The sequence below is a fragment of the Lotus japonicus genome, chromosome 3, assembly GCF_012489685.1.
Source record: "Lotus japonicus ecotype B-129 chromosome 3, LjGifu_v1.2".
Lineage (NCBI taxonomy): Eukaryota > Viridiplantae > Streptophyta > Magnoliopsida > Fabales > Fabaceae > Lotus > Lotus japonicus.
Genome location: NC_080043.1, coordinates 71,624,680 through 71,648,476, shown reverse-complemented (window position 1 = coordinate 71,648,476; position 23,797 = coordinate 71,624,680). Strand labels below are relative to the sequence as shown.

Genomic DNA, 23,797 nt, shown 5'->3' with positions numbered 1-23,797 from the left:
TACCATCCCCGATTCTCCACATGCCACCCCTCTCAAGCAACCACTCTGTACCAATGATACTAGACCATGTATAACTTGGTCTATGGCCCTTCTTTACTCCATATATTTTCGGAAAATACACTGCCTTGTAAATTATCATAAGGAGGGACTAAGGATGATGATAAATTCTTCACTAATTCTTTGCCACAAAAGCCAAACTAAAAGACTTGAAATTTCTAAACCCAAGGCCAGCATCCCGCTTAGAGCAACATTACTTTCCCTACCTCAACCACTGTAAACTCATCTTTCTCACATCACCTCCCCAATAAAATTTACTAACCATACCCTCAATTTGGTCACACAATCCATCTAACAATATAAAGCACAATATCACATAGGAGGGAATAGCTTGCGCTACTGCCTTAGTGAGCACCTCCCGTCACACCCTCGAAACAAATGTCTCTTTCCAACTATTGAACTTCTTCCAAATTCTTTCCTTAATAAAATTAAAGATTTGAGTCTTTGGCTTACCAACAATTGTAGGCAAGCCCAAATACCAGTCGAAACTCTTTATGGCCTTTACCCCCAACAATTGTTTAAGCTCATTAAATCAAATATCATGCACATTTTGGCTAACCGAAAGCATCAATTTGTTAAGGTTGATAGGTTGACCAGAAGCCCTTTCATAAGAGGAAAGAATACCCCGAACATACTTCGCATCCTGCGGTTCGGCACGAGCAAACACAATATTGTCATATGCTAATAACAAATGTGAAATAACTTATTTTAATAATTTTGATAACTTGTTTTACCCTTCAAGTGATTCTCTCACTTGTTTTGTCTTTGATCAGTGTTAACTTGTTCGCAATATGTTGACGGTCTCTCCTAAATCCTGACAAATGACTTTTCTAATATTCGATCATGTGATTGCACCCTTATAAGAATTTAGTTTGTCTATCACTAGACCAATAATTTGTTGGTAGTGATGACTTCCCTTATGAAACAAATCCTTTTTACAGATAATTTAAAACATAAATATTTTTAATTTAAATTTAAATAATTGTAAAGACATATTTTCAATTTAAATAAATAATAGTTTTTTTTTATGTAAACACGTTGCACGTACCACTACTTGCCACGTTACGTTACTCATCTTCATTATTGTCTTTGGCCATTTCGCCAACTCAGATTGGACTTGTCTTTTTGGTGTTTCATCTTTTTGTTCTTAGGCTCTTAGGTAGCCATGGACCATGGCTCATCTTTCACTCATCAACCTTTCCGCCTATCCAAAAAATATAAATTAATATCATTGATAAAGAATAAATGTAAGAGAAAAAATTATATGCACTAAAAGGATTTTATATTGTCAACTAATTTTTTTATACATCGGAATTTAAATTGAATCCTCCGGGGATTGAACCCTGGACCTTCCCCTCTCAACCCAGATGTTCCCTAGTTCTTACCATTGGAGCTATCATTTGGGTACATATTATCAACTAATTAAATGAACTTATACTTTTTTAAAATTATGAACGTGTTCATTTTTTACATTTTATATGAATTAAATAATAATGATTAATATGGTTTGGTTGGAAGAGGTTCCGGTTGAGGTTATCGATTTGGTTCATGATGATGTAATGACTTCTATGCCTACTTTTGCTTAATATAATTGCAGTTTCCATTAAAAAAAAATAAATAATGATTACATTGTAGGATTCTCAAAATATAAAATGGACAGTGAGTTTTACTAAAATGATAATGATAATGATATAAGGGTTAATCGTCTACTTGGTCTCTGTCTTTGTCTCGCCGACTGAAATTAGTCCCTCCCCGGAAAATTTGCAAATCTAGGTCCTCTCGTTTGCAATAAGTCCGGAGCAGGTCCTCGCTGGAGCCCGGAGCTTCGGCGAGTGATGAATAGGCATACTGACTGGGATTAAAATGCTGACGTGGATTTTAAAAATAAATAAAAAATAAATTACACATAAAAAATTTAAATTAAACAAAAAAATAAAATCAATTAACAAATCTAAACCTAATTTAATTAACAAAAACAAATTAACCTCAATTCCCCCAAATTTCCAATCAAATTAGGGTTCTTCTTCTTCTCCTCATCTTCTGATTTCATTCCCCTGGCTTCTGATTTTGGTTTTTCTTCCTTTGCTCTCTCCACCCAATCAAACCACCCATAGCCATAGCCACACTCATCTCCATTCTCTCTCTCACTCACACTCACACTCACACACACACCATGAATTCCACCACCACTGTCTTCTTCAACCATTCATGCATCTTCTTACTATGTCTGTTGTTAACGATTTTCATGGTGGAGTTTCAGGGGAAATCAACGATTTTCGTTGTTCTTTCGTGGCCGCTGTTTGGCCCTTCTTGTTCTTCCCCTTTTTTTTTTCTTTTTCGTTTATGAAATCTGAAACCCATTTTAGATTTCAGAAAAAGAACACATCTTTGGGGGTAGTAGTGGCATAGAACTAGAAGTACCTTTCATTGCGAACAACGAGGTTGAGGAGAGCGAGGAGAGAGGATTCACATGCATCAAGGTTGGAAGAAGAGAGCATGAAGATGAGGGGTTGAATGACACCAGCGACAGCGAGATTGAAGCGGGTCTTGGGAGATGAAGATTTGCGAATGAGTCTTCTGATTTCTCTTGCAGCTTCAATCTTTGTGTTAAGTTCCCCATTGATAAGGTTCTCCGACAAGTTCAGTATCTGGGTATGTTGTCCAAGGTTCCATGTTGTTGTTGATGATGATGTTGTTGTTGATGTTGATGTTGTTGTTGATGTCTCGGTTGCTTCTGGTTCTGGTTCCACTGTGCTCTCTCCCTCTCCCATCTCTCTCTCTTTTTTGTTTCTGCTGTAGCGTGGGATGTCTTCCCCACTATCCTATTGGGGTCGAGGTTCATGTGATTTAATGTTGGTGTGGTGGGTGGGTTGTTGAACTTGGGGTCGAGGGAAGAAAATGGTTGCTGGATTGTTGAACTTGCTGGAGGTGGGGGTGGGTTTCTGGGTGGTGGTTGCTCGGTGGCTGGGTTTGGGTTGTGGTGGCTTGGTGGCAGGGTATGGGTGGGGTTGCTGGGTTGTTGAGCTTTCTGGAGGTGGGGTTGGGTTTCTGGTTGGTGGTGGCTTGGCTGGGTTTGTGAAGATAAAATGTTGATTAAGGGGATGGAGATGAAAGATGAAGGATTGATTAATTTGGTTTCTGAGTTTTAATTGGAGTATGAACATGAGTATTTTAATTAAGTTTTCATTAGTTAAACATTTTTTTGTTAATTTTAATCGGAAGAAAATAAAAAACCCAAATCAGCTTGATTAATTAATTTATTTTGCTGATGTGTAAATTTGTTATTTTCCATGTAAGTAAATTTATTCCGGTCAGCGTTCAAAGTCATCACTCGCCGGAGCTCCAGGCTCCGGCGAGGACTTGCTCCACACAAATTGCAAACGAGAGGACCTAGATTTGTAAATTTTCTAGGGAGGGACTAATTTCAGACTGCGAGACAAAGACAGGGACCTATTGGATGATTAACGCATGATATAATTACAAGAAACTTAATAAGTTATAAGCTACTTAAGTAGAATTGAAAAAAACTATAAAGCACTGAAATAAATCTATTTATATTTTATACCGAGTTGGTAGCTGAGATTTTTATTGACCAACAACAACAAAAAAATCTACCTATTTTTTTTTATCTCTTGTTCTAACCTTATGTGGGTATCGTTTTCATAGTTGATTTACATATGTGAAAAAGATATAAATTGCAAAAAAAAATCAACTAAAATTAATAATTTCACCTCCATCAAGTATCGAAAATTACTTTAAAAAAATATCGAAAATTAAATTTCATAATAAGTATTGTAATTCTATAAATTAATTAATTTACATAATTACAATACACACATTTTCCATAAAAATAGTTTATGGAAGACAATCACTAGAGATGGTAAAAGAGTTATACCTATGAGGTCAACTCGTCGAGCCGTCAAAACAGAGTGAAGTGGGCTAGGTTTCTATACCCATAAGTCTGCTTTGACTTGTCTAATCCATCCAAAAATAAGTTGATGGTGAGGCAAATTAGTCGTTTTGTCAAGTTGATTTTTTGTTTCACTTTTTAAGTTTAACATCTTAATTAATATCTTTCTATGGTCAACCCACCCATTTTAGGCAAGACTTTTACTCAACTCGCTCCATTTTGAGTGGACTTACTCACAGTCCATATATTTTATTATTTGGTGGTCAATCTCTTGCAATTCGTTGTTCTGGTAAATACTGTTGCGGATTTTCTAACTCGGAATGCTTCCTTATTCGCCGGTTCAGTGTGGAATGAGAAAGTGCCTCCGACCGCTAGCTCCCTTGTTTTTGCTGACATTTTGGCCTCGATGCCACCTCCTTGTTAATAATATTTGAATTATGTTTCAAAAGTAGTTGTGATAAAGCAACCCAAGTGTTTTTTTTGTCAAACACATATTAGTTTTTCTTTTATGGTCCAAGGCAGCCCAAGGAAGTTAAAAAGCAATTGAAGGCCCAAAAGAAGAAAAAAAAAAAAGCCAGTGTCTTTCTTCACAAGACATGTGATAGTATAAAACAACTAGAATAGCTTTGCCTTTGGGGTTTCCTTTGTTTTCCTCATCGACCTATCTAAAGAGTAAAGGGCTTCGTCGAACAAAGTTGAAATCTCAAGAGATCCAATCGAATCGAATCGACTCATGGCTACAGTCGGAGTAGAATTGAACCACGCGGCGGAGGCGGCACCGGAGGAGAATTGCTCCGCCAAACCTACCAAACAGGGCGAGGGTCTCCGTCACTACTACTCTCTCCACATCCATGAACTTCAGCTCCTCCTCCGCCAGAAAACCCATAACCTCAACCGTCTCGAGGCTCAGAGAAACGAGCTCAATTCTCGAGGTTTCTTCCTTTTTCCCTAACCCTAATTCTTTATTTTAAACATGTGATTTGAAAATTTGAAGATTTTTGTGTCGGTGGACATTTCAAATTCCCTTTTACTGAATGGCGTTTCAAATTAGAATGTTTGAAGACTGATTCTTGAGATGATTGTCAACTCAGTTGAGAGTTATTAGTGCCTTTTGTGGTTTTGTCAAATCTACATGACTGCATAATTATTATATTGTTTTATTAATTCATTTTGAGAGGATGAGAAATTAACTTAGTCTTCGAATTTCGAGCTTACATTTGATTAGGAAGAATGAATTGCATGTAATTTTGTTTTTAATGGTGATTTGGTTGCTTTCAAACAAAACTAGCACTGCAAGCAAGTGCAGATAGGGATGTCATGCCTGGTATGTTATGGATGAAGACATTGTAAATGATTTTGGGAAATATAGGGTCCGGCTCCTTGAAAGTGGTAAAGTAAGCATCACAACCACTGATTGAGTTATTTTATTGACTTTTCCAAAGTCGGTAATTACTATTAATGGTTATGATGCTTACTTCTAAAGTGCGTCCACTCACTTTAGAGGAGCCAAATCCAGAAATATATGTGTATGATGTGCTTTTAGTGTTATACAATGTGCCGTCTTTCTTGACAATGATTTCTGCAATCTGTGGTAGATAGCCTGCAGATGTAGGAAAGGCTTTCAATTTAATTGCAAAGGCACAGACCTTCTCAGTTTACATGTTTTTTTATTTGTTTGTTGTCTTCAATTTGCCTGTGATATGTTCTTAACAATTATACCAATTTGTGCAGTGAGGATGCTCCGAGAAGAACTGCAGCTTCTACAGGAGCCTGGCTCATATGTTGGTGAAGTTGTTAAAGTTATGGGCAAGAACAAAGTTTTGGTCAAGGTTTGTTCATGCTCCATGCCTCCATGCTCATTTCCTTTTGATCCGTTTTGTTAGCTGTTACATACCATCATATCTGCTTGCTTGACTTCATATCTCTGTATTTCCCTTTGGGATAGACAATCAACATAAATTTAATTTGAACTTATATACTTCGAAATTCGAATCATTAGTTTATGTGGTCCTGTGAAAACTTTTCATTTACTCCAAGCGGAATACTATTTGAAGGACTCATCTGATTGGATGATTTCAGGGTTTCTTTTCTTTTTATAGACCTTATAAGTTGATCTAAATATTTATGAATTTGGAGTTATACATTCTGGTCTTTCTTACTTACTTGCAAAGTGCAAACATTTTCTGTACTTGAAGAGCATTGAGTATTGGATGCGCGTTGAGATGTTTTTTTTTCTCCCCTTTTTTACAAGATAATATATCACTCTAATGATGCTTCAAACTACAGCTCATTCTTTATCTTCCCCTATCACTCACAAACTCATGACTTAATGTAATGGTTGTTTATATTTATTTGTGCATGAGATTAATAAACCATGTTCAAAACCAAGGTGAGGTGCTGATTTTTCATTTGCTTATCTCCAGGTCCATCCAGAAGGGAAATATGTTGTTGATATTGATAAGAACATTGACATTACAAAGATTACACCATCAACTAGGGTTGCGCTCCGCAATGACAGTTATGTGCTTCATTTAGTTCTGCCCAGCAAAGTTGATCCATTGGTCAATCTGATGAAAGTTGAGAAAGTTCCTGATTCTACATATGATATGATTGGTGGTTTAGACCAGCAAATCAAAGAAATAAAAGAGGTTAGCTGCTGACATTCTTTCTATACTAGCATTTGAAGTTCGTTATTATTGTGTTTGAGAAGTATCTATCTATCCATCTATCTGTGCACGCATCACTGTTCTCTGTTATTTTCTATGTATATGTATGCTTTAGTGTAGTATCATATGTTAGAAAAAACATTGTTCTTTAGCCTCATGTTTGTCATAAATTTTACAGGTCATTGAGCTACCAATTAAACATCCTGAGCTGTTTGAAAGTCTTGGAATAGCACAACCGAAGGTAGTATCTCATTCTGAGTTATGGCTAGATTTTCCATCCTTCTATCATATGTATCCTTGATTTTGATTTATCTGTTTATTGACATTCTTTCCTGTCTCCCAGGGTGTTCTGCTCTATGGGCCACCTGGTACAGGAAAAACATTGTTGGCTAGGGCAGTTGCACACCATACTGATTGTACATTCATCAGGGTGTCTGGATCTGAATTAGTTCAGAAATACATTGGAGAAGGTTCTAGAATGGTCAGGGAACTTTTCGTTATGGCAAGGTATGTTCTCTTTACTCAGCTTCTTCCACTCATTATCTGTTGTGTTGCCCTTATCCAAATTTAAGAGGATAGAAAAAGGATATCTTGGCCCCATGGTTGGGGGTTGAAGATTTTTTCTTAGAGTGCTCATGTTAACTTTACTCAGGGTGAAAATATATCTATAGTTCCTTAGATTTTGATTTTCAAATTTGAATCTAGTGCTAGATGTATACAATGTATGATTGGAACTTGGGTGTATATTATGTTCTTTTTCCAATTTCCACATAGTGGAATTTGAGAAGACCAAGATGGACATTTTTACTCCCCTAAATATGTTATGCATAACATTTTCACTAATTTCCAAGTTCAAATTATTTATTTAAGAATGAAATATGCTGTTTGAAGACTTGATTAAACAATATGATACTTATTATCATGGAATCTACTCTTTCACAGGGAGCATGCACCATCAATTATCTTCATGGACGAAATTGACAGTATCGGATCTGCTCGGATGGAGTCTGGAAGTGGCAATGGTGATAGTGAAGTGCAACGTACTATGTTGGAACTTCTCAACCAGTTGGATGGATTTGAAGCTTCAAATAAGATCAAGGTAATACATGTTGCTTCACATCGAAATTGTCCTATTGTAGTTTATTGAAGGGAATTTTAAAGATAGCATGATTCCACTGCTATAAATCAAAATCTACACTGTAATAGGTAGATAGGTGTTGTTCATTTTACCTGACTCATTTGATATATAAGTTCACAAGTTTTTGGGGAATTTCTAAAGAGAAATATGTAAATATAGGTTTTGATGGCCACGAATCGGATTGATATCCTGGATCAAGCACTCCTTAGACCTGGACGAATTGATAGAAAGATTGAATTTCCAAACCCTAATGAAGAGGTTTGCATCTTTGTTTTCATGTTATCCTTTGATTTATTTGTACTGGGAAAGAAAATGCACCTCTGCATTTGTTACTAATAATCCTGAAAATCGCTGTATTTGTATACAGTCTCGGCAGGATATTTTGAAAATCCATTCTAGAAGAATGAATTTAATGCGCGGTATTGATTTGAAGAAGATTGCTGAGAAGATGAATGGCGCATCTGGCGCAGAGCTTAAGGTACGCTTCACTTTAATTGCATTGCGTTTTGGTTTCCTGCTGCTCTATAGTAAACTGTACTGGTTGAAACAATGCGGTAGATTTACTGAACTCCTTTGCTATAGTGAGTTACTACTGTGGTTCACTTATTGGAATAACGCGTGCATTAATTATCATTTAATATTTCCTTTACTTCCTGCTAATCTTGAGTATCCATGTGTTCACTTTGTTTGATGGATAAAGGTTCAGAGAAATTTTGCAATGTAATGAATCGGAATAGAAGTTTGAACAAACATTAACATGTATATGTCTTGTTGTTCATGATATATCTCAAGTCATGAGGCAAATATAGTGTCTTGATAGTAAAAAGCATGAAAAAAATTAGCTCAGAAACTGCGTGATTTAGATATATATTCATTTTAAAGTGGAGAGTAAATAAAACTACAAGAAAGAAGCAGTATGGACTATGGACTGTGATTGAGATGCAGCAAATGACTTGGAGTGAACACTTAATATGCACTCTTCGGCCGGCGCTTGAGAACTTGTTTGTGCTTACCATGAAAATGTTAGGAATGGCTTGGTTAAATGGAGTCTCTGCATCATGAGACCTTTATTATCAGAGAACAGTAGTGGTGCATTGACCTTGTTCAGCGGGTGTTATCTCTCATCAACAGTGCCAATGAGTATAGCATTCTCAGATGGACTTGTTAACTCAAGGAAAGTTCGAAAGTTTGAGTTTAAACAAAATATTATGTTGTAATTCGGGTGTCTGCATAAAAATAAAATAATAGAGCTAATTGTAACTTGATGGGGTATTGACTTTTATGAAACAGTGAGATGTTATTACAAAATGATGAGTGAGTCCATTATGTATATGCAAATTCTGTAATTATGGAAGAATTATGTCAGAATGTTGTATGATTTAAGTCATAAATCATAATGTTTGCAGTGACTAGTGAATTGAAAGTATTCATGCTAATAATTTGTTTGCTAATGTTGCTAGTTCAATATATTGCATTATTTCAAGTGTGTCCTTTTATGCAGGCTGTGTGCACAGAAGCTGGAATGTTTGCTCTAAGAGAGAGGAGGGTTCATGTGACGCAGGAGGACTTTGAGATGGCCGTGGCAAAGGTCATGAAAAAGGAGACGGAGAAAAACATGTCATTGCGGAAGTTGTGGAAATGATTTGTATTTCATGTTTCTTTCTTGTGCACATTATCCTGCAAAGATGAGAAAAGAACACACCTTAGGGTTGTTTCAATTTACAGTCACGCTGGCTTTCATTTTGCTTATGTTGACCAAGTTATGTACCAAATCATGTTTCTTTCCTGTTTTTTTCCTTGGCTGTCTCTTCAGAATGTACTCTAGATATATAGATCATATTTTATTTGAGAGATTATCTATCTGGGGAAAGAAGATAACTAAAGTCTACTTGCTTGGGAAGTTTTTTTATTTTTATTACCTTTATTGTAAAATCTACAGTAGCTTCCATGTTTTTTTAGTAGCTTCATTGTAGACCATCTTTTTTTCCCCTCAACAAATTGAAAACTTGCGATTGAGCTTCACACCCATTTAGGTATACCTACTTTATCGGTGTTGTCTGCGGTAGTTCACTTGGTAGTTCACTCAAATCAATGAGCCACGATGGTTTAGTTTATTTATATTGTTAGATATCATACTTAGATAAAGGAGAAAAGATAAAGAGACAATAAAGAGACAAGGGCTCTTACCACTTAAAAAATGGAATGAACCATATTGGTTCACTTCACGCTGCCTACCTTGTGCTTTAAAAGTAAGAAGGCTAAAGATATCAAATTCCAATGAGTTTTTGCAAGAGAAATGAGAATATATTAGGTATAATACAAGGTTTTTCACAAATCTTTTCTGAAAATACATTTTTTCTTTATTATTGATACAATTACTTTTAGAGTTTCAATTAGTCTGAAGGCCTAATAATAAAAAGTAAAAACATATGATATTTTCTTAACAAAAAGGATAATAACATATGTAAGCCTGGAGTATATAAATGAAAACATTGACAACATGTAAATGGCAATGTTTTTTTTATGATTTAAAACAAGTTAAATGAATGTTATTCACTATTTAAGTGAAACATATATGAAAAGAAAATCATATTTATCCTCATGCTTTCATCAATAAAAAAAAAATCAAATTGTGAATTTTCCAATAAAAAAAGGATAATAAACTAAAATTGTCTGGGGCAAGAATGTGGTGGGTGTGAGAAGCCGTTGCATTTCCTTCCCGGCTTCCCCGACCAAAGCAGAGAAAAGCTTGGCTTCATTGCGGAAATGGACTTAGCTTTCCGTTGCAGTTCACCCTTGTACCTTCCATCATCACCATCTACTACTACTAGGAAGCCCAGTAATTGCCATGTGAAATCATTCCCCAGAAAAATGTCACTGTCCATGGCAACTGCTCAGGTTCCTCTTCTTCTGATTCTGCTATTTCTTTCCAATTCATTCTATCTAGGTTTAATTTAACCCGTTTTCATTTGGGTTAATTTGAAGGCATATGATTCCGAGTTAGAGAACAAGAAGCTTCAGCTATTGACCTCTATCCAAGACACACAAAGGGGACTCCTCACAACTCCTGATCAACGCTTTTCGATCGAAGAGGCTCTCGTACGCACTGCTCTTGCTTATTGTTGTCTTTGTTCACTCCATCGCGCTTTATTTTATTTTATTTTATTTTATTTTATTTTATTTTATTTTATCTTAATGCATGCATATATGGGGATCGTTGTGGTTGTGGCAGGTGAATGTAGAGGGTTGCAACAAGGGTGACCCCATCAATTTGAACAAGTTGGATGGAACGTGGCGCCTGCAATATACTTCTGCTTCTGATGTTCTTGTTCTTTTCGAAGCTGCTGCTAGACTTCCTTTCTTTCAAGTACCAATCATGAATTTTACTTACCTGCATTCACTTAATAGCTAAATCCTTTTTAATACAATCTCTAATCATTTTGCCTTTTTTAGTCACATCTTGGCCAATTTGTTCTGTTTGATTTTTTTAGTTATGTAAAAAGTGTTGGCATTGGCCATTTTATAGACTGGGCTTAGAATTCTTAGACATTGCTTTCTCATTGAATTTTCTAGATCATTTTTATGAGTACCTTGCTTCCACAGGAGTCTTCTCATTAACATGATTGCTGCAAGTTAGGTGCTACACTTGTTGTTCACAATTATTGTTATATCTGCAAAATCCTTTCATGTAGGTCTTTGGGTAAAAAAAATATTCTTGTTCTATGATATGGTTATTGTTATTGCTGTTCTTTTGTTATTATTATCATTATTGTTCTGTTGTTCTCTTACCATTTTATTACTTCATTTCTTTCCGTGTCAAGATAGGTTGGACAGATCTTTCAGAAATTTGAATGTCGTGATGAATCTAATGGAGGTGTTATCCGCAATGTTGTCCGTTGGAGTGTTCCAAATTTGTTAGAGGTAAAATAGCACCTTCCTTTACTTTTTCCTTTCCAACATAGGAGGATGCAATTAAGTTCTTAGCTCTTAGTTCTTACTCATGAAAGTCCCTAGAGTTCAGACTCTGAATTATGACTTTTGATTTCCCTACCTCGCTGCGAGTCCATGATTTATTCCCCTTCAATTCCACAAAATATTGTAAAGATACTAACTACACCTAAATTGATTCTTGAATATGCTCTCATAGAATTCAAGGTGGCAAAACAATTTGTCATTTGTGTTCCTGTAATCCTGTTTACTAGTGATAATTTCTTTTTATATAATTGAAAGATTTATGCCCATTTGTTTTCTCTTTTTAGGTTTTGAGAATTTAAGAATGAAAACTAGTTCAGTTTTATAATTTCATTTTTTTTGTGGTTTCAGTTTTAAAAAGTTGTTGCCAGCTTTAGAAATTCACGAGCACTACCATCGCATCAGGGACAATTTATCTCTCTGCTACCACTGCATGACACCCTCCATCATCTCCTCACCCACCCACAATTTTCACCGCATTTCGATACCCTCCACATGTCCACCGCAGCTAAACACCTACCGTTACCGTTACCATCAGCACCACCACCACCGCCACCTAACACCCTCCATTGTGGAAGGCCTTGAGCCTACGATGACGGTGGAGGGTGCACAATGGTGGAAAGTGCAGAGTGGCGATAATGCTCGACGTTGGATGGCAACAATGATGGAAGGTATGTGAGTGGTAGTGGAGGTGGGGGTGGAAGGCAATAGCATGGTGGTGGTGGTGGAGGGTGTCACGTGGCAGGATTGGGGGGGGGGGGGGGGTTGGGCCTTGAGGTGATTATGGAGAGAATATGGAGCAATGGTGTTGAGTAGTAGTGGCGGGGGTGGAGGATGTTAGGCGATAACGGTGGTGGAGGCTGCTAGTGGTGGCAGTGGATGTGGACGGTAACAGGAAGTAGTAGTGGTGGAGGGTGTCGTCGTATCGAGCGATGGTGGCAATGGAGGGTTCAAAGAAATGGCAGCACTGGTGGAGGGTGTCGGTGGCGGCTCTGATGGATGATGTTAGGTGGTGGAGGGTATCTATAGTGGTGGTGAAGGATGCCAGGCTGTTGAATGGTGAGGCAGTGTTGATGGTGAAGGGTGATGGGCAGCGGCGGTGGTGGTAGAGGGTGTCGAGTTACAGTGTTGGTGTTGGAGTACGGCGAGTGGCTGTGGTGCAGCCGAGTGACGGTGGCGATGAATAATGGGTGTGAAGAGATACAAGAAACCAGTGGGGATGAAGGTGTGCCACATTCTCAAAATTAAAAACCATAATCACAACTTTTTTTGTGGTTTTATAAACTAGGTTTGAAATCATTTTGAAATTATGTTAAAAATCATTTCAACTCATTTTCACTGAACATATTTCATTTTGAAACATGTATTTGAAAACAAAAAATTGAATACTCGCAAGTCGCAACAACCCTGAACGAGTAATTACTTACTAATCCAAGAATATGTGTTGCATCGGATTTGTTTTCTGGCTTTTGGTGGGGGCTATGGCCTTATGGGCATACTTCATCCCAGGGGGAAAAGCAAAATGAAAAATTGATAAAGAACATTTTAGCTTTTTCCCTTTATTTTTGCTGTCAATATCCTTGACTAGGACATCTGATTGAACGGTTTAATGTTTATTGCAGTAGACACATTTGGTGATTTTTTTTTGGGGTTGCACATTGGATGGATTCAAGACTATGGTTTGCATGCTAATTTAGAATTTCAAACTTTTTGTTTTAAAGAGTGTGTTCATAGTGTGGGAAACAGAGATAATCTTATTAGTCAAAACTTGGTTCCTTTGTAACCTAAACTTAGATTGTTGGAAAACAAGATTGGATAAAATACTTATGCTTGAGCTTTGGGCTCTCTCATGGTAACCAAATATTGAAAAAAAAAATCTTGGCCTACTTCATACAGGAACAAGATGGTGCTACATTGCTTGTATCTGCCAAGTTTACTGTTGTATCTGTCCGTAATATCTACCTTCAGTTTCAAGAGGTAATCATTTTAACTTACATGAATATGCTTTCTACTATAGTTGAGATGCAATATATGTCTAAGCAGATGCTGGGATGTTTTAGCACATGATGTCATTTTGTGTTATGTAAATATTTGTTCCAATGTTGCAGTGATCATACATTTTTTTCCATGTCCCCATTTCTAAATTTTATCATACAGTTTATACATTAGTGTTTATTCCTCAAGAAAATGTTAGAGCTTAATATATATGCCTTGCTTAATATAATCTGATTTGTTATTTGTAATGGTGATGGCCTCAAATTTTACTTCTGCATTATCTAAGGTTGATAAAAAGACTTTTATTTACTATTCTATTACTTGGCTATTAATATATCATCTCCTTCCTTAGCTGGTATGGTGCTTTTATAACAAGCATGCAATTTATACATGGCAGATCACACTTCAAGATATAAATATTAATGAACAGCTACAGGCTTTAATAGCTCCAGCATTGCTACCCCGATCTTATTTAAGTCTGCAGGTAATTCAATCATAACTTATGCCTGTCTGTTTGATTGTTAATTTGAATGCTCTTTGTTACTGGCATATGATATGAGACACCATTGATACCGTCACTTATGTCAAGGTGCTGTTTCTTCTGCAAATCCAAAAAATTCATGATATACTTTTTATGAATAGCCTGATAGTCGGGTACGTGTGAGGACCAGTGCAAATCAACTATGTATATGACCTATGACTTAATGGTTGACAGATATAGAGATGATAGACTCAACACATTGTTTATAGGTAGTATAAAATGTGCTTTTTTCCTGCAGATTTTACAATTTCTGCGTGCTTTCAAAGCTCAAATCCCGGTGAGGGATCCGGGAAGGTATAATTTATATCATGGACTACTCTGTTGAACTTGTTAGCAGTCGTTGTTGGATGAATATACACATGATGCTTTTTTGAATTGTAGGCAATCGGTAGGAGGACTATATTACCTTAGTTATTTGGATGATAACATGCTTTTGGGTCGTGCTGTTGGTGGAGGAGGGGTATTTGTGTTTACGAGAGCCCAGTCGCTCTACTGATGAGCATCGATCAGTAGTTAAAACTTGTACTTCTTAGCAGCAATAACCTCAATGAGCAAGAAATTGATCGGAGGCTTATGGCTACAAGGAATTCTCCTCAATGGATGAGGCAATTATATGTAATTGTTCTGTTGATAGTATTTGAACTACTCTTTTTATGTAATGTAGATTGGTATTGTATAATTGTATTTACTGATATCATTATCTACTACTGATGTTAATATCAGTTGTTTAAATTGCACATGTGAACAAAATGGTAAACACAAATAAAAGAGGGACAGAGAAGAATCAGTCTCAACTAAACACCTAAATACTTGTTTCAAACTTCCATCTTTTAGTCTAACCAGCCCTAACCCTAAGATTCCCCCTAGCCATGAACCTGGATCCTCTGCACACCCTGCACTTGGTTTTCTAAATAAATGTGATAAGGGACATTGAGAGAAAGATTGAGTGCGTATGTGAGGTGTCTGAAGTGTTTGGATGTCTAAAGATCAACACTGTTTTTCTTCACATGTTCTTTATTTCTTTTTCTGTAAAAATAAGTTTTTTTGGACCATCTCAATTGATTTTCAACTGCAGATGATGGCAGTCTCTCTGCCATATAGATCATTAAAGATGTGGTCTTATCAAGTTCATTATAGAAGTATATTTCAAAAAAAAAGTTCATTATAGAAGTAGTAAAAATCCTCTTGAGGGGAAGGATCCAGAGAAACATATTTGGAAATGAAATCGAGTTGGAATTTTGATGGTACATTGACACGGTGACATAAAAGAAGGATGGTGATGGTGATGGGAAGAAGAATATGGATAATAAGGAAAAGAGCCAGAATTATGGAAACCCATTGCTGCAACTTATGGACCACCCACGAGTACACTATATTTGTTATCTTCTGTTTCCCACTTTCTCTAGTTTTAGCTAAAATAAAAAATAATTGTGGTTAGGTGATTACCAAATAGCAAAGAGCACAAAGCAACAGCATCCTCAAATAATAATAATGACTATATAAATAATATTCAATATTCAATTAATTGACTCAGCCAACCATATCCATCATAATAATTGGTGCGTTTATGTAACGCCATCATATATGCATTTGCATCCTGCACCATATCTTCATTTGAATAGACATAGAAATAGCAGTAGTTGAGTAGAAGTAAGAGTATGGAGGAGGAGAAGAATTCAAAGAGGGATGATATTTATGAAGAGGAAATAGGGATTTTGAAGGTTCCAGAGCATTTGGTGATAGAGATATTCATAAGAGCAAAAGTGAGTGATTGGGTTGAGATATCATGTGTGAAGAAGCAGTGGGCATCTGTTTTCCACAGTGAATGTTTCTGGCAAGCTGCTATTGCCCACAAATACCCATTAGCTGATCCTGCAAGAACATGGCCTGGTCCTATTCCTCCTCCATGTTCAACCAAGAGGTGAGTGAGTCAGTGAATAAGGTTTCTTGTTCTTCTTCCTCTTCCATTTTGCACATGACTTGTTTGACAAAATGTTTGTGTGTATTTTATGATGTCTGTCTATTGTGCTTTTTAGGAGATTCACGGCCATGTATATTAGTGAACTCATGTTTGCTTCCAGTTATCACATTCACATAGATGAGATTGTTGGCCACTGTTATCTCTTTTTGAAAGAGCAGCTTCAACTTTCTATTATGCCTCCTCATAGTGGAATACTACATGGAACCATGATTGGTGTGCTTCTAACTTTTATTTAAGCTTCTTCTTCTGTGTTAATGTGGTTGTTGGTTGGATTGTAACTACCTACCTACCTACCTTAGAGCTTTGGTAGTTGTTGAGTGAGATGATCTTCTCTTTTTTTGTTTGGCAGATCAGTTTCTTGCTTGTGGCAAGTCGAGAGACGTGGCGGATGAACTTGCTTCTCTGATTTGGCTTGCTGTTCTTGACAATTTGGAGGAAAACCAGCATACATTTTGCTTGCTTAAACGCCTTGCCCATGAAGGGGATGTAAGTGTTCCTGTGATTGTGTATCTAGCAAATATGCTTTCCCCTAACTTTCTTGTTGGGTGTTTTCATTGGTTTTCAACAATGAACTCAATATGCCAAAATCTTATTCCGCATTGAATTCAACACGACAAATTCTTAATCACTGTTGATAAATGTTTGCATTTGCATCAACCCAAAAAACAAACCCACTCCTAGTCTATTGATTAAAGAATAGAGGGTAAATCATGTTTTTAGTTAAAAGTCATATTTTGGTTGTTTATTTTTTAAAGTAGTCTGACTTTAGTTCTCAACATTAATCAAATGGTGAACCATATTTAACAAAAAAAGAGTATCAATACTAAATAACATTTGTGGTATCCCACTCCATTATAGTTAGCTGATGTTTATCAATTTACACTAAAAATCAAAATCAAAAAGAGAAATAAATGTGCATATGTCCAGAACTAAAATAGGATTATTTAAAAAAATGAGGGGCCAAAATAATTTTTTTCTTCAATTAAATATTTACATAAAATAAAATTATATTCATATGTAAAGTGATTTACAAAATTAATAGTTGACTAACAGATACAAAGGGTGCTCTTACTTTTCTTGCTGACCATCCACCCTTCTTTTTCCCTTTCTGGAGGCTAACATGGAATGATTATGATTTAGACCCATGTTTCCTTTATGTAGTACCTTCCTTACTAGTGCAACTATTTTTGTAAATTTTCCCAACAAATATTGTCGGCAAACACATGCCCTCTTCCCATCCACCGGAATTGACTGATTACCTTGGATGAGTTATAACATGTTTGGTAATTCTTCTACAACTGACTCCTAAATTAGAATCAATTCTGAGAAAAACTCATGTGAGTAGCTTTTGAATGCCATAATTTAGGAATGATAAAATTAATTGATCCAAACATGCTATTATTTCTAAGGAATAGGAATGGAAACTCAATATCTTGTCACTCATATTCTCCCACCAAGTAGATCATAAGATTATCTTGTTTGGTGTTATGCCCTCCAAATGTATGGCATGATTCTACATGCCAGAATTTATACAGCAATTGGATCAAATCTCAAATACGTTTTCTTTTGCAGGCTTTTCCTCCATGTGTTACCTGACCAATTTTTATTTTTTATTTTGTCTCTCACAGCATCTAATTAATTTTGCTATAATTTCCGACAGGTTTTTCTCCCCTATCCTTACACTAGGTCAGTCAAAGTCCAATGGAGGGTGTTTGAGAAACTTTTTACTGATTTCCGTGATTGCTTCAGCCATGTAGATTATTATGATATGGTGGCATGTGCTAAAAGCAGGTTTCAGCCAATACCATCTGTTTGGTTAGGTTACTAACAAAGAAGACATTCCTCAAAGTATTCATTGTAATCTTTCTACTCAAAAGCCATATTCTTTGGGAAAATCTATACCTTCATATATGACTAATTGAATGTCAATTTAAATTCCCATTATAGCAAGGTGGTTTATATATTAAGAATTCGAATTATCCTCAGAGGCAGATCAACCACTTATTTTTCCCCTGACAGCACGGGTGATTTATATATCAAGAATTTAATTTTTGATGTATTGTTGGAGTAAAATGGTTTTACACTTATGTGTTGTCACATTATTTAAAGAAAACTACATATGATATGATTAATAAATAGTGAAGTTAAAGCTGGAATAATTTATTTAAGTTTGTCTACATAGCTTGAATATTTTATTTTCTTTATCACTAGCATTATTTGCACAACAAATTTTTTTTTTCCTGTAAATAATCACCTTTTCTGGTATAGCTTGAATACTTTATTGTCTTATTGAAAGACAATTCATTTTTCTGGTAACTTGTTCCTTATCCATCTTCTTTTGGTACCGAGGCTGTTTGGAATAGCAGCATATCATATATGCATTTCAATCTATTTGTCTTTTCTGAACAAACCATGATAGATGAATTTCTGTGCATAGGGTGTTTGTGGGACAATTTGTACTTATCTTGCTCAATTCTAAATATTTGTTGAATAAATTTTTAAACTTGAACTCATCTCTAAATCCAAACAAAAGTGCTTATGAGGAAGTTATTTGTGAGATTAACGACAACCAATCTCCATTAGAGCATATTCAATGGTAGGAACTTATTTTGGGACATTACTCATTTTTTGTGGGCCCAGATTGCCACATAGGATTTAAGACACTCATAAGGTCTCTTTTTTTTTGATAATCAAATGAATTGTATTTAAATATAGCACAAGGGGTGCTAAACCCAAATACAAGAACAGGAAAAAGACTTAAGAAGAAGAAAAACAGAAAACCCAGCTCCTAAACTAGAAATACCCCAAGCTGCCCAACAAACAAACAACCTTGCTTATAAAAGCACCAGACAACAAGAACCAGCAACAAGCAAGCAAGCTAAAATCACAAAGACTCCAAACAAGCCATCGGGCACATCTTCCATTCATATAACGAATTCCGGAAATTCACCTGTTTCGCCTTTATCCAGTGCCAAGTACGAACCTGAATCAAGTCCAAAACCTGACCCGCATCCAGTGCTCCATGATCAAAGATTATACAGTTACGGAACAACCAGAGAGACCAACAAGTTGCCATCCAAACTGTCACCAACGCAACTTTCTGGGAATTGCCCCGACCAAACACTGGGAATTGGACGAACAAGGCCTTCACCCGCGCTGGTAAAGCGGTGGACACTCCAAACCAGCGAAGCACCGCGCGCCAAGTCTCCATAGAAACCGCACAAGAACAAAATAAATGGTCGCTCGTTTCATCCTGATGCTGACAGAATGCACAAGCCAAACTCTGATCATCGCGAATGGCATGGCGCCGCCGCAGATTGGTCTTTGTTTGAACACGGTTGAGCATCAGACGCCAGACAAACGCTTTCACATTAGACGGAGCTAGGCTAGCCCAAATTAACCTGAAATCAACCCCAGGATCCAACTCCACCTCCTCTGCCTGCAAAAAAGAATATGCGGATTTAACAGAGTAAACACCCTCGTCCCCTGGTTCCCACAACCACTTATCCGGCCTTCCCTCCCGCATGTAACCATTATTAGCTACCTGAAGCAATTCCTGCCACCACAATTCCTCCCTCCCTTTCAACTCCCGCCGCCACTTCAGCCTCCATGTCCACTCCCCACCCCGCCACTCACCAATATCATGTATAGCAGCATACTTATTCCTAGACAAATTATACATCCTATGAAAGCGACCCTCAAGACGGCCTAAACCAGTCCAGTCCTCTAACCAGAAGCTAGTCTTATCTCCCATTCCAAGCGACTTCTTGAGGCCCGCATCAAACCAAAACGCAGGCTCACCACAGCACAAAGTATTCACGTCCTTCCACCAAGGAGATCTATCATATTGCGCTTTAATTACCTTACACCAAAAGCTGTCAGAGTCATTCAAAAATCGCCACTTCCACTTCCCCACGAGAGCTTTATTGAAGGCTGCCAAGTCTTTTAACCCTAGACCACCAGACTCCTTTGGCCTACAGACATCAGCCCATTTAACCCAAGCAATTTTATACACATCCTCAGAGCCACCCCATAAGAAATTCCTCATTAATCTCGTACATAGGCTAACCACCGCTGCTGGCATTTTGAAAAAAGAGAGATAAAAAAGTGGAAGAGAAGACAGCACACTTTGAATCAAGCAGATCCGCCCTGCAAATGAAACCATTGTCCGCTTCCACTTTGACAATCTGCTTCTAATTTTCTGGACCACAGGATCCCAAAATTGCACTCTACTTGGCCTGCCCCCCACTGGGATCCCTAGGTAGACAAAAGGAATCGACATCTGCTTACAATTTAAAATTGTAGCAAATACAGACAAAGTTCTCTGCTCCACAGCCACCCCAGCCAGCTTGCTCTTATGAAAATTAACCTTGAGACCAGAAATCAGTTCAAAGCATCTCAACACACACTTGATAGAAGTTATATTCCTCACAGAAGCTTCCCCAATGAAAATTGTATCATCTGCAAATTGTAATACAGACGCCACCAACTCCCTCTCCCTATCAAACTTGAACCCCTTAAACAAACCACAACTAACTGCTTGCTGAAATAACCCGTGAAGGCCTTCTGCCACCACCAAAAACAAGAAAGGGGCCAACGGATCACCCTGTCTCAATCCCTTTTCCATACTGAATTCCTCACCAAGGCTCCCATTCACCAAAACAGAAACAGAAGCAGATTCCAGACAAGTTCTAATCCAATTAACCCACCTTCTGCACAGCCCCATACGGCGAAGCATATATAAAAGAAAATCCCATCGCACTGAATCATAAGCCTTCTCATAATCAACTTTGAAGACAACAGTCGATTTCTTGTCCCTTTTAGCAATCCCCAACGCTTCATTCACAATCACCACACTATCAAGCATATTCCCCCCCCCCAAGAATGCAAACTGATTTGCACTAATTAACTTAGGCAACACAGCCTTGAATCTATTTGCCAACAATTTAGAGACCACCTTATACATACAACCAATCAAAGATATGGGACGGAAGTCATTCAAATTATGCGGAGAATCTACTTTAGGAATCAAGGCAATAAAAGACGCATTGCTACCTCGTGGCCACACTCCCCTACGCCAGAAGTCATCAACAACCGTCCTAAAATCAGTTTCCAGAAGCTCCCAAAAGCGTTGCACAAATCTGAAATTATACCCATCAGGACCAGGACTTTTGTCACCCCCGCACTCCCACACAGCCTCCTTAATCTCAGCTGCATCAAACGTACCAACTAAGAGAGCATTATCCTCAGCCGAAACTGAGGCAAAAGGTACACCACTCAAACATAACCCAGAAGAAGGTTCAACAGAAAACTTATTCTTGAAGAACCTAGTAACTTCCTCCTTCACCTTCAAGGGATCCTCCTCCCAAACCCCATCAATCATAAGACCCAGCATAGAATTCGTCTTACGTCTCCAATTAATCAAGGAGTGAAAATACTGTGTATTTTGGTCACCTTCCTTTAACCACCTAGACCTGGCCTTCTGACATAAAAGAGACTCATGAAGCTTCATAATTGACCAAAATTCATGCAGTTGATTTTTCCTCTCCTGCCTCTCCTCCTCAGACAACCCTGATTCCTCCTCCTTCCTATCAAGGTCATTTATACGCTGCACAGCCAAGTTCCTCTTCTCCCGGAGGTCCCCAAACACCTCAAAATTCCAAGCCTTCAACTTGGATTTAAGAAGTTTAAGCTTCTCTTTGAGCACGAAAGCTCCCCAACCTTCCACACACAACTCATCCCAAGAGCGCCTCACAAAAGGTTCAAACCGAAAATCATTCAGCCAGCAATTCATAACCCTGAATGGCTTAGGTCCCCAATTCTGGATCAAGCAACGCAGCAACACAGGACAATGATCGGAGATGTCCCTATCAAGAACAAGTTGTGAACTAGCTGGCCATAATTGTAACCAACTCTGCGACACCAGGAATCTGTCCAGCCTACTGTGTGCACTCCCATTGGGCCTATACCAAGTATACTTTCTGCCAGATAAGGAAATATCTAACAACTCCATACCAGCTATGAAGTTATTGAAGTCTGCAATTTCCCTCCGTTGAGACGACCCACCCAAAGAAACTCCCCTCCTCTCCTCCTCACACCTCACTGCGTTAAAATCCCCTGCCACACACCAAACAGCCACTGAGCAGTTCCTCTTCCAAGACAAAAGAGTTTCCCACAACACCCTCTTCTCTTGAAGACTACATGGTGAATAAATATTAACTATTACACACTCAATCCCCTCAGCACCCCAGGCACCAATCAACCCCAAGTAACCAGGGCCATCCACGCTGCCCTGCAATGTGAAAACACCAAGCTTCCATATGCACAGCAGACCACCAGCATGATTGATAGCTGGCACAAACCGCCACTCACAGTCAGTGTCACCCCAACTTGGTCTCATAAGGTCTCTATGCACATTTCACTCTAGTGGTTGAGATCTTATTTTACTTTTGACCGAGCCCACAATACCAAATATATTTATATTATTTATTTCCCTCCTTATTTTTCACTTTGGTTATGGTATTGGAGGAGAGAGAGAAAAAAATTATTTTATTTAAGATCCCACATTTGAGAGTACCTGAGCTAAGGCACGGATCTTAGCTTTTGCTAAGATCTCATGCCATGTAGGATAGCTCCAATGGTGAGATCTAATAATATCCGGATCTTATTTTAAGATCTCAAAATAAAGACTCCATTGGAGATGCTCTTATTGCGTAAGATTTCTTCATGGACATCATCAACCAATCTCTATGAGTATCTAGAAAATTAACGACATTCTTTCCCATAATAACTTCCTCCTAATGATTACATCTCTCATTAATGACCTCATCCACGTTAGCCCTTAGGTCGTTGCATGAGCGTTGTCTATGAAATCACCGGTTTGAGTTGTCATGGAACCTTGTTGTAAGAAAGTTTGATTTGTTTGTGAACACTACCATTTTCAGACGGTCAAAACCGCCAATAAGTTAATCCTCTTATTGGTTGCTGATGATCACATATTTGTTTGTGAGCACTACCATTTTCAGACGGTCAAAACCGTCAATAATGAGCTTATGCTTATATATAACTTATTTTCAATTTATTTCAATAAATATTTTAAAATAACTTATAAATAAGCGCTTATATCCATAAATGCTTAATTAAGCTGTGTTTCAAAACAGGCCTAAATACATTTACCGAAAGCACAAATCTTAACAACACGGTTACCAACAAAGCCTCACCCTCGTTTTCATTCATATGTCATGAAATAGTTGAGCCATCCTTACAGTACTTTATTTATAAACATACACTTAGATGAAGGAAAGGGTGATTATGGAAATTGATAGAGTCCTAAGACCAAATATAAGCATCTTAAGAAACCCAAATGAAAACCCCTTTTGCGCGGCTTTCTGACAATATTCTGCGTACGACGACACTGTCCTCTTCTACTGTTCTTGTTATGTTCCTCTCTCTCTCTCTCTCTTTCTTTATAGGCTTTCGTGCTCCCATCACTCACACATAACTTAATGCAAGAACAAACCACATTTATTTTATTTAA

General features: G+C 37.5%; 3 protein-coding genes across 3 annotated transcripts; all 3 read left to right on the top strand.

Moving 5' to 3' along the window:
- The first annotated feature begins 4,592 nt into the window (after positions 1 to 4,592).
- LOC130745651 (26S proteasome regulatory subunit 8 homolog A) lies at positions 4,593 to 9,654 on the top strand. Its single transcript, XM_057598012.1, has 9 exons — positions 4,593 to 4,899; positions 5,699 to 5,796; positions 6,391 to 6,615; positions 6,812 to 6,874; positions 6,977 to 7,140; positions 7,576 to 7,732; positions 7,931 to 8,029; positions 8,139 to 8,249; positions 9,273 to 9,654. The coding sequence occupies exons 1-9, from the start codon at positions 4,701 to 4,703 to the stop codon at positions 9,411 to 9,413; spliced, it is 1,257 nt and encodes a 418-aa protein (XP_057453995.1). The 5' UTR covers positions 4,593 to 4,700; the 3' UTR covers positions 9,414 to 9,654.
- Positions 9,655 to 10,438: 784 nt separating this feature from the next.
- LOC130745653 (probable plastid-lipid-associated protein 10, chloroplastic) lies at positions 10,439 to 15,011 on the top strand. Its single transcript, XM_057598013.1, has 8 exons — positions 10,439 to 10,669; positions 10,757 to 10,870; positions 11,004 to 11,138; positions 11,597 to 11,692; positions 13,640 to 13,720; positions 14,136 to 14,222; positions 14,518 to 14,573; positions 14,661 to 15,011. Exons 1-8 carry the CDS (start codon positions 10,538 to 10,540, stop codon positions 14,773 to 14,775), a joined length of 816 nt encoding a protein of 271 aa, XP_057453996.1. The 5' UTR covers positions 10,439 to 10,537; the 3' UTR covers positions 14,776 to 15,011.
- Positions 15,012 to 15,812: 801 nt separating this feature from the next.
- LOC130745654 (uncharacterized) lies at positions 15,813 to 18,319 on the top strand. The gene is made up of 4 exons (XM_057598014.1): positions 15,813 to 16,200; positions 16,316 to 16,473; positions 16,610 to 16,746; positions 17,921 to 18,319. The coding sequence occupies exons 1-4, from the start codon at positions 15,938 to 15,940 to the stop codon at positions 18,086 to 18,088; spliced, it is 726 nt and encodes a 241-aa protein (XP_057453997.1). The 5' UTR covers positions 15,813 to 15,937; the 3' UTR covers positions 18,089 to 18,319.
- The last annotated feature ends 5,478 nt before the right edge of the window (positions 18,320 to 23,797 follow it).

Coding starts and splice junctions, on each gene's coding strand:
- LOC130745651 (XM_057598012.1), top strand. CDS start 4,701: ATGGCTACAGTCGGAGTAGAATTGAACCACGCGGCGGAGGCGGCACCG. Junction 5,797..6,390: donor AGAACAAAGTTTTGGTCAAG/GTTTGTTCATGC, acceptor GCTTATCTCCAG/GTCCATCCAGAAGGGAAATA. Junction 8,250..9,272: donor CATCTGGCGCAGAGCTTAAG/GTACGCTTCACT, acceptor CCTTTTATGCAG/GCTGTGTGCACAGAAGCTGG.
- LOC130745654 (XM_057598014.1), top strand. CDS start 15,938: ATGGAGGAGGAGAAGAATTCAAAGAGGGATGATATTTATGAAGAGGAA. Junction 16,201..16,315: donor CCTCCATGTTCAACCAAGAG/GTGAGTGAGTCA, acceptor TGTGCTTTTTAG/GAGATTCACGGCCATGTATA. Junction 16,474..16,609: donor ACTACATGGAACCATGATTG/GTGTGCTTCTAA, acceptor TTTGTTTGGCAG/ATCAGTTTCTTGCTTGTGGC.
- LOC130745653 (XM_057598013.1), top strand. CDS start 10,538: ATGGACTTAGCTTTCCGTTGCAGTTCACCCTTGTACCTTCCATCATCA. Junction 11,139..11,596: donor CTAGACTTCCTTTCTTTCAA/GTACCAATCATG, acceptor GTGTCAAGATAG/GTTGGACAGATCTTTCAGAA. Junction 11,693..13,639: donor GTGTTCCAAATTTGTTAGAG/GTAAAATAGCAC, acceptor TACTTCATACAG/GAACAAGATGGTGCTACATT.